The 10,948-nt window shown below is 37.8% G+C and overlaps 1 protein-coding gene across 4 annotated transcripts in view; it reads right to left on the bottom strand.

Annotated features, from left to right (window-relative positions):
• The window catches only part of PACRG (parkin coregulated), a 517,537-nt gene that overhangs the window by 224,765 nt on the left and 281,824 nt on the right, over nt 1-10,948 (bottom strand). For all 4 annotated transcript variants that reach the window (XM_072830104.1, XM_072830119.1, XM_072830125.1 and 1 more), the window contains exon 3: nt 6,275-6,446. In XM_072830104.1, the coding sequence (XP_072686205.1) occupies nt 6,275-6,446 (172 nt within the window). The remainder of the gene's footprint in view (nt 1-6,274; nt 6,447-10,948) is intronic.

Raw genomic sequence — 10,948 nt, 5'->3', positions numbered from 1 at the left:
GTCAAGCATGTTTTCATGTGCCTGTTGGCCATCTGTATATCTTCTTTGGAAAAATGTCTATTCAAATCCTCGGCTCAGTTTTTAAATTGGATCTTTTTCATTGAGTTGTAGGGTTCTTTTATATTTTGGGTATTAACCTCTTATCAGATACATGACTTGCAAATATTTTCTCCCTTCAGTAGGGTGCTTTTTCATTTTGTTAATGGTTTCCTGTGCTGAGCAGAAGCTTTTTATTTTTATTTTATTTTTTTTCTTTTAAGATTTTTAAAAAATGTATTTATTCATGAGAGATGCAGAGAGAGACAGAGACAGAGACAGAGAGACAGAGAGAGAGAGAGAAAGAGAACAGAGACATAGGCAGAGGGAGAAGCAGGCTCCATGCAGGGAGCCCGATGTGGGACTCGATCCTGGGACCATGGGATCACACCCTGAGCCAAAGGTAGATGCTCAACCGCTGAGCCACTCAGGCATCCCAAGCAGCTTTTTAGTTTGATGTGGTCCCACTTGTTTATTTTTGCTTTTGTCGTGAGAGCTAAATTCTGATCGTTACTTGGTAACTGGCAGTCTCCACCAAAACCATATGGTTGGGGACAATCAGACAGTGGGAACAATCTTTCAAAGAAGTTCCCAAACCAAGACTTTTATCTTGTTATTAGTGATCATTTCTCCCATTTATCGGTAATCATAACAAATTATTTGGGTTTCTTTTTGTCATCTTATTGTTTTTTTCCCCTTTGAATTCTACTTTGGCTTTTTAAAATTTTAAGTTATTGCCTTAATTTTTAATTTTTCTTTCCCCAGTACTTCCTATAATAAACATGCATTTTAACTCACTTGTGGTTACTTTTAAGGCCTAAAAGCTTAATGTACATTTTTCTAATTATTCACAGCATGAATGAAGCAACATCTCTTGATACGCCTAAATATAAGATGGAGGATCATCATTCACCTGTTTCTACCAGCTCATTCCTTATCTTGTTCTGATTCCCAGAATCTTGCGGGAGGATCTGGGATGTCAAGTGTCATCATGCCCCTGGTCAGCTTTGCCTTGAACTTGCAGCAGCAGCAGCAGCAGCAGCAGCAGCAGCAGCAGCAGCAACTGGAGGCTTGTTAGAAATCCAGTTCTCAGACTCATCTCACAGATGCTGTGTGGGACCTGCATTTCACTGAGTGATTCATATGCACTTGCAAGTGATTCATATGCACGCTGAAGTGTGGGACATGGTGCTCTAGAGGCAGGCTGTCCACTTGGATTGATAAAGGTTGTAGATCTTGGAGCTGAAGGTCAGGAAGTGGAGGAAGGACCAGCATTATATTGTCTCAGGGTCAAGAGGTTTACTCTTCTTCCAGAGGCAAAAAAACAAAAAAACAAAAAAACAAAACCAACAACAAAAAAACACTACCTTAAGTAGCTGTTTGCTGTTTTTAAACATGATGCTGTGGTTTTCTGAGAACCAAGGCTCATATCGATTACATCTTTACCTAGAATATTTTTATTGATATGAATTGATCCTCTTTATACTTGTGAAACTTTTTTTTACATTAAATTCTACTTTCCTACAATTAAAATAACCATTCCTTTCTTCTTTTTTCTCATTTGTCCCAATATATCTTTTATTTTTAAACTATTCAAGTATTAGTTTTATATACAGAGAATTTATATTCAGTTTTTTTCCATAAACCAATTTGAAAGTTAAATTTTATAGCTGATATATTTGATTTCATGTTTTTCACCTTATTTTATGCTTTTGACACTTAGCACCTCCTTGCTGTCTCCTCAGTTTTTGTCATTTTAATATATAGGCTCTATTTTAACTACTGTGATCTTTTCCATGATTTTGAAGGCTTATACCCAATTTCCTTGAATTTTTAGACACATTACTCCAAATAATTACTTGAGATTTCATGCAGTTTTGAAACTCTTTTCCATCAACTATTTAAACTTAACTCTAGAATTAGTGGCTCTTCATGCCAACTGCTTTTCACACTATGACATCCTTACTTCGGGTCCTTTATCTACTGATAGTTGGAGCATGTTCTCAGTAACTTCTTGTATGAGAGACAGGTGGGCATTTTGCTTATGAATCTTTTTTTAAACAAATGTTCATACAGTTTGTTATGTACACCATGCCTTTTACTCATATGAATGGGATGAAACGTATCCAAAGTGGTTCTCTTCCAATGGTCATTGTTATCTGTAATTTACTGTTGGTAAAATTCTTAACCTGAGTTACTTTTATTTCTTTGTGTGTATCTTCCCCACCTCCCATCCAAATGTTTGAAGGACTTTTAACTTTTAACCTAAATTTTCTGATAAAATGTGCCTAGGTATAAGTCTCACTTTATCCATTTTCTTTAGACTACAATGAGCCTTTTCTACCTGCAAAATAAGGGATATTTTCTATCTCAGAAAAAAATGTCTTTCAATCATCTCTGTCATTATCGTTTTTATTCCGTTTTGTTTCAATAACTGCTAGCTCCTGTTTACATCCTGTCTGCTCTGTGTGATATTCTCTCTCACCTTATTTTTATAGAGTTGTCTTTTCTAAGAAAGGTTCCTATGGTGGTGGTCTCCATTTACAATTCTGTGCTGTGCCACTGATTATTCCTGATGCCTCCATGGAGATGTGAGCTCTGCTGTGGCATCCTTAGGTTCCCCTCTCTCTCACTCAGCATTGGCTTGTTTTCATTTCATGCTCCTCTCCTCTTGTAGGTTTCTGCCTCTGTGTCCTAGATGCCGTATCTTCCTATGTCCTGAAGATGTCAAACCAGTTTCTATGAGTTTCTTCTGGCTCCTGCATTAAATGTTGTTAAGGTATTCTTTTCCTCTTATTGTTCAAGATATTTCCTTCCTTGTGTGTAGCTGCTTTTTATGAATGGCCCCATGCAGTGGTGTTATTGTGATTGCTCTTGCTGCTACCGAAGACAGAGATTCCCATACCCAGAGCTTGTGGTTGCTCTTGGCGTCTCTTTGTCCTCCTGGCCATTACTGGAATCCCCTTCTGAGTTTAATATGCAGAGTTTCTAGAGGCTCCTTCCTGATATTGCTCTGCTGGATTCTGATGGATTTATGTTTTCCTAACTGGTTGCAGTAAATGGAAATCTACATCCCATAGCTCAGATTGCTAGGAGGGCTTATCTCATCCTTGCCTACAAGTTTTGCTGCTGCTCTTAGCAATCAGGGCTCCATTGTCAACCATGACTATTTTATACTGGTCTTTTTCAAAGTTTCTGACCCAGAATAACCCAAGAAGGTAGAAATCAAAAAGTGGGAGGAAAAGCAGGGCAACTGTAATTGTGTCATAAAGTAACATTAAAGGAATGAGGTATGAGATGGACACTCTTCTGGTTATTACTAGATAACCTCACTTGGGGTCATGAACCAAAGAGAGGAGGAGAAAGAAAAAATATCCTCTTATCTGTTTTCATATTAGGAAGCCTAGAGACACTGAATGTATCAATTTTTCATATGATTGTTATTAGCCTTGTAATTAGCTGAAGTCAACCTCAGATTCTAGGAGTAGATAGGCAGCTCATTCCAGTTCTTATCCTTGCAGGGAGTTTACGTATTTTGCTTTGCTGGTCTAGGTATCAGTTAGAATTCGAGAAAAACTATTCAAAACCTGCTAGCTGGTGATGGTAAGGTTAAGTTTTGCCCTTGGAGAGAGTCAAAATTATAATAATAGTACAGCTTGATATCAGGTACACAGGCCTGCTACGTATGGGTTCTATCAGTTACATGCATCAGCCTGCTTCCAGATCAATTAGCTTCAATCTAGAGTTTATGCACAAAATATTTTTCACATTGTGTGGGAACTGTGCATTATCTTCTATAATCAGTATTCCTTCCTGAGAAAAATTTGACTTTTAGTGATGTAAGTAGATTGAGAAGCAAGCCAAGTTAGACTCAGGATCAGTATATAACAGCAGAAGCCTAGGAAGGAGAACAGTGATATGTACCAAAATACATTTTCATTGCCTTTGGAACCTTGAATTATCAAATTCATATGTAGTTAATTTTACCTGACAAAACATGTTTACTGTGTTAATAATGTTTTTACTTGTGAGTAAATTACCTCTAGTATTTTTACTTGTGAGTTTTTACTTGTGAGTAAATTACCTCTAGTATGTGTGTACTGTGAATTTTGTCCTTAGAACACAGTACTTTTCTTAACTCATTTAAATCCCTTTAAAATACAGATTAAGCAAGATCAATGCACCTGGGTCTGCAGTGCTCTATTTTGGTATGTTTGAATTGTAAACAGTATGATCAAAATATTACTTAGAAACTCTCTTTTTGCCCTTCAGTGCTTTCAAGGAGATAGGAGTGAAAAAGTCCCGAGAAGACAGTGTTCCTAACAAAAGCGGATTCTTTTAAAGAAAAGAACAGACTTCTGGGTGTTGTTGCTCTTCTGCTGGGTTCAAGGGGCAAAGGATCATGTATTCTAAACATAGTTCCTGGGGAGGATGTTCTGGGCCTTTTTATTTGTACATAAAATTTGTACATCATTCTTTAGAAAATGTAGCATTTCAACTAGAACTTAACATACTCAAAAATTGTGAGCTGTTGGAATAAATCACATCTGGAAAAGATTTTACTGTAACTCTGTATTATATATCCTTCCTGAAGGACTTCAAAGATCACCCTTCACTCAGCTGATGCATGAGCGGAGAGGAAAGTGCTTTAAAGTGTCATTTCTCTTCCCATGTTACTTTTCACAGCAGGTAGTCTGTCCTTTTGCTTGGTTTTACTTTTATGTCTTGGTGGAAATCTGGAGTGGTCAGTTACAGATCTCTTACAAAACTCTCAAAAACATGAGGGTAAGTTTCAGAGTTGATTCCATTTAAATGGTGACAGCAGAACTGTTGAAAATCTAGAATTCTAATGACACTTAATTCAAATCAATAAAGAAGAAGTCACCATGGATAAGATGAAATAATCCAGGCTGTGGGAAATGACCCAATGTTGAGCTCTTTAGTTCTTGTTTTGGTCAAAGCCCATGGCAAGAGCACCTTTGAGACAGTGAGAGTGGGATCCCCCCAGATCCTAGGAGACTAAGGAGGAATCAGGTCAATCATCCCAGGAGGAAGTTTATTCTGGAGAAAGAAATGAGGCAGAGCTTGTGATGGGGGAAGCAGGCCAAATGTCTAGAGCAGTTCTGGCTGGGAAAGGGTGGGATGTTCCTGCCCAAGGGGTGGTCAGCACCACCCCTCTGCTTTCCAACAGCAGTGTAATTGGCAACTTGGGTGCACACTGAGCCTAGGGCGTGATGATGGGGGGTGAGGGCCTAAGCCTGGCCATTCCCTCCTGGAGCTTGTCCCAGTATGAGTGCTCTATTATGAGGGGCAGCAGCAGCTGTGGAGCAAGATGAGGAGGCTGGACCCAAAGCAATGCAGGGCTTATTTGGGAGCCATTATAGACCATCTCATTGGTGAATGAAAATCTCAGAAATGCTTAGAAGGGGGCTGCTTTCAGAAAACTACTCCAAAAAGATTCTTTCCTGAAAAATCTGGCCAGAGAAAGAAAGCATTTCATTCTATACATAAAGAAATAAAGTCAATGACAGGATTACTCTAGAGTTTCCCCAGGTAACTTATCACAGGTAAAATATTTCAAATATTTAGTAACATTAATTCTTCTCCATTCCAGACTTTTTTTCCCCTTAAAATGATGACTCCTACTACCTAAAAGATACTAAACAAAATTGGGTTTATATGGTAACTTAAAAATTGGGGATGTCATTTTAAAAAAACATGGAAGTTAGTGGTAGTATAGAATACACGGACACATTCTTTACTTCTTCATGTATAAATTAATGTTAATGCTTGTTCATTACTGGGAAGCATTTTTTTTAAAAGATTTTATTTATTTATTCATGAGAGACACAGAAACAGAGAGCCAGAGATATAGGCAGAGGGAGAAGCAGGGTCCCCGCAGGAAGCCCGATGCAGAACTCGATCCCAGGACTCCAGGATCATACGCTGAGCTGAAGGCAGACACCCAATCACTGAGCCACTCAGGCATCCCCACTGGGAAGCATTTTAAAGTGGTATAAACTCCATGCAATTTAGTCTATTTATATGGTTAAGCTTCAGTGTAGTATCAATAATGGGATATTGTAGATTTGGGATGTCTGGTCCTATAAGTCAATCTATAAAATTCCCACAAAACCTAGGGAGAGCCTCAGTCTGTTGTGTTTTATTGCTTAATTAGCAAGTTGTCACAAAGCGGCACGTTATATACTGAATGATGCTTTTTCACCTGTTCACTTACTTTTTATCGGGATAATGAGCTGTGGAATGACAGGAAGAATCTTGTTCCCCCCATGTTCCAGCATGTCGTGGATTCCTTGCCGAGCAAAAAACTCATAGGGAAATGTCATTTCACAGAGCCCATCAAAAAACAGAGGCAGATAATGATGGTAATCCAGCTTCTCAATTTCTACCTGAAAGGAGAGAGAAGAAATGCTATGTGAGGACAACAATGGGGCGAAGCATGGCTGGATCAGCTATGAAGCTGTCACCAACTCAGGAGGACCATGTTCTTCAGGACTTTGAGAGGATTATATTAAGCAACTCATCTAACAACCTAAAGTATGTCATCTTGTCTTTATTCTATTAGCAATGGGGTTGCAATCATTGACCTTTACATCTTAACAGATTAGAATAATAAATAATTGACACTGGGAGCATTTTGGTATTTGTCTTGGGGTTCTTTGGTTAATATTATACCATTTGGCACAAACAATATTGAAAAGGATTCAAGAAGCCCACCATATGTATGTTGAAAAGATATATGTAAGAACAGAATGGAAAAGAAACAGTTGAAAAGAGATTAGCAACTGAATTTCTAATAAGAATCTAATAGGGATTGTACACCAGTATATTCTTGTGAAGTGTGTCTTTTTGGGGTATCTTCATTTTCAATATGGAGAAACCTAAGCATTAAGGAGGTTCAATAACATGTGTAAGGTCTGCAACTAGAGAGAGGCATTCCTTGGATCTGAATCCAAGGTATCTGGCTGCAGGATGTGATACTGCCTCTCAGGCTATGTTGTTAGGCACGGAGACATTCAGCATTGTTATATCCTCCGGGTGACTGTTCCATTCATCCTTATGTCTCCATCCCCTTCATCAACACTAATGCAGGGTGTCTTAGTCTACTCAAATACTAACATTGCCATAATCAGTTTGTCTGTTGTGTCTTCTACCCTTTTACTTTCTTTCTCCCTCTGGCATTATATTTTAACAGTGTCTTTTCTTTCTTTCTTTCTTTCGTTCTTTCTTTCTTTCTTTCTTTCTTTCTTTCTTTCTTTCTTTCTCTTTCTTTTCTTTCTTTCTTTCTTCTTTTTTGAGATTTTATTTATTTGAGACAGAGAGAGCATGAGTGGGGATGGAGGGGCAGAGAGGGGGTGAGAAGCAGACTCTCCACTGAGCTGGGAATGCAACAATGCAGGGTGTGATCCCAGGACCCCGAGATCATGAACTGAGTTGAAGGCAGATGCTCAACTGACTGAGCCACCCAGGCATCCCTAACAGTACCTTTTCTAAGTAACACAAAGCTGCATTTCCCCCCTCCATTTCACAATATGTATTAAAACAGTGAATATAGAGCACACGTGATTCTTATTCTCCAAAGTTTCAAAGAGAAAGAAAAGCAATGGAACAAAGAATAATGGAAGAGAGAAAAAAAGGAGGAGCAACTGAGAGGTAGCAATATGGAATGAAAGACTGAGGGAGAGAAGCTGAGAAAAGATCATCTGTAGATCTCTAACTCAGCTCATGGACCACAGCAGTTCCTTTCTACTGGAAATTCTTTTCCTGCAAGTTCCTCCTCCGACCCATTTGTTATGTGGTATATCTGCTATCATTGTAGATCTGTTGCCTTAAACAAGGGAATAATGACTTGCTTCTATATTTTCAGGTCACAAACTCTTTGGAATAGTATCGATATTTCTCTATGCATAAAGGTAGACATTTTTTGTACATAACTTCATTTGCTTCTTGCATATCTTTTTGGATTCCTCCCTTTATCGTAATAGTGTTTTGGGTGACGAATGTGGCCTAGGCCTTGGAAAACCTTCTTATGTTCCTTTACAATCCAGAGCTTTCATGTATGTTTTGTTTTGTTTTGTTTACTAATATATCTGAGTTCCCTTTGAAGAGCTCTTGCCAGCTACTGTCCCATTTTCTCTCATCCATGGTAAAGCTGTCTATGCCTCCTCCCATTCTCTCTTTAGCTTGCTTTTCTACCACAACACTGCAGGTGCTCCTCCCCAGGTCACCAGTGGTCTTCACTTTGTCTAAACCTCCTGTCCCTCCTCTGTTCTCATTACATGATACACTTTACCATGGGCCTCCTGACACCCCACCCCCAGCACTGGGCTGTCATCTTTGACTTCCTCCCTTCAAATCCTGTGTCAGCGCATCAGTAATCCACAGATCCTATCTCCAAGAAAATCCTGATTTCATTTCCTTTCCCATCATCATGCATATTGCCAGCTAGTCTAAGCCACCAGCTTGCTTCACCTTGGTTACTGCAACAGTTTCCTAACTCATTTCCTTGTTTCCATCTTTCGCCTTCCTGTTTCCATTCTCCACAGTCATGGGTCCTGACCCGTGGTTGCTCCTGTCTCATGTCTCAAGAGGGCTTCCCTAATCTGTCCCTGGGTCCCATTGCTTCATACCATCCTTCTGCAGTCCTACTCTTTGGAGACACTGCTGCCTTTTGTTCCCTGACCAGCCTAGCCTCATGTGTTGCTCCTTAGAGAGTATCTTTGAAAGCACTGCTCCCCTTCTCTCCAGGCCTCTCAGTTGCTGGCAACTCCTTTCATCTAGATTTCAGCTTCAGTGAGGCTCTCTTACCACTGCCGACTGCCCTGTTTGATTTGCTAGGGTGGCCTTTATCATTTATTCATTGCTGTTTCTTAAGTTTTGTTGTTCAGGGAGTTGTCATTGCTTGAAATGGTGTTTGGCACATAACGGGTGAAGACTCAATAAGCATGTGTTGAATTTTAGTTCTGACCTTTTGAATCTGTCCACTGTGCTAACTCTCTGAGAGGCAGACTCAGCTAAGGGAAAAATGGCCAGATGACAAATGGCCATCTCTGGAGTTGAGACCTGGGACCATGGCAGAGTGCACAGAGAACCTGGTGGTGAAAACCAACCCTGTAGCATGATGGGGCATGTAGGTTTCTATAGATTTATGTTTTCTACAGCTTTATGTACTATACTAATAACATGCTATATTTTCCCACTAGGATTACAGTTATTATTTACATTTCAGGAATTTTATGAGTATTTTAATAGACAATCAGAATGGCTTGGTGCTTGGTGCTTCTATTTACCTTCATTTCACTAGAAATCCCTTGGGGATTAATTTGCTCATTTGCTTATTTTTAAAACTTGAAAAACTTGAGAAGGAAAACTTTCTATTTTTTATAGTATCATCAAAAACAAAAAAATTAATGTATATTCATAATTAATAAACTGGTAATAATAATATAAGTTCTTATTTTAAAAAAATCTAGATATTGAGAATAATTCAGGATTAAAACCAAAAGTTAAAGAAAAGATAAGTGAGGAGATCCTTTATTCCTTTATTTGTCTTTGTGTATTTGTCACATGATGACTACTATCCCTTAGAGTTCTTCTAAATCTATGGTTTCTTTTGTTCATTTAGGTGTAGTTTACAAAAGGTCACTTTTACTGTTTATTTAGCAATAGAATTTTTTTTAGTTATATAAATCATTTTGCTCTTAGGATAACCTGTTTTAATGACATATTACACTTTATATTTCTTTAGTATTACTATAAAAATCATTGTTTTCAAACTTTCATAAAATTTGGGAATCTTTCTTCAAAGTTTATTCAAGAAATCCAGAATTAAAAGAAAGCTCTTTGAAGTAGGACATAGAACAAAGGCCATTTTAGATACATCAGGTAAAATTACACAGTAATATCTTGATTGATGACCACCAGAATGTTAACTCAAGGAACATCAAGTAGTTTTACTCACAGAATCTCTCTCTTTTTAAAATTTATGTTTTACAACTTTTTAAAGATCACACAGTACTCACAAGTTATCTCTAAATCTTACAGTGACCTTTGGTCAAAAGCAATAAAATTCTAACTTTATTCAGCCTATCATATATAACTTTTTATCCCCATAACAAATGTGTAAGGTAGTAATGCTATCCTGAAAGGTCAGAAACACAGTAAGGTTAATGATTTGCATTAGAAACTCAAATTAGAAACTTACTCTCATACTTTCCATATCCTTGCTTCAATTAACAAATGAAATATAATTGGAAATATCTGTTATTACAACTCCTATAAGAACCAAGAATCTTGCTTAGAATCACAAACTAATCTGAAAAGGTATAATTAGGTATTAATATATTATAACTTCATTTAAACTTGTTATGGCAATTCTAAAATCATGCTTCAGCTCCACTGTTCTTCCTTGAGGAAGCTGGTAAGTTACTGTGAGAGATCTTACAAATTATATGGGCATTAAGTACTGTCTGTGGATAGTATATGTAGTATATTTCAAACATAGATGTACTTTCATTTTTCAAATGCATGTAGATATGTTTATGGTGAATAATTGAAAAAATGTCATTTTACACTTTTTCAGTAATACCGAATATACAATTAAAATTACATACTAATACATGAAATTTTCGATGTAAGACTTTCTTAGCATGAAAAATGCTCTTTAATCCAAAAAGAGACCTCATACAGGATGGCAGACAAGACTAATGTGGATTCTTTAACTGCTACAAAGTCTAAAAAACGCCAAAATGTGTTCAATGCAAAGTTAATGTCAAGAAATCCTCAGATGCTAGAGATGAAGACAAAGTCCAGAGTCACAGAGGTGATGTCATGTGACTTAAGAGAGTATCAGATACAGACCAGATTGCAAGACTGGGACTGAGGTTTTAAT

The sequence above is a fragment of the Canis lupus genome, chromosome 1 (genome assembly GCF_048164855.1).
Source record: "Canis lupus baileyi chromosome 1, mCanLup2.hap1, whole genome shotgun sequence".
Classification (NCBI taxonomy): Eukaryota; Metazoa; Chordata; class Mammalia; order Carnivora; family Canidae; genus Canis; species Canis lupus.
The sequence above is the reverse complement of the archived record's forward strand: the minus strand, read 5'-3'. Positions and strand labels throughout refer to the sequence as shown.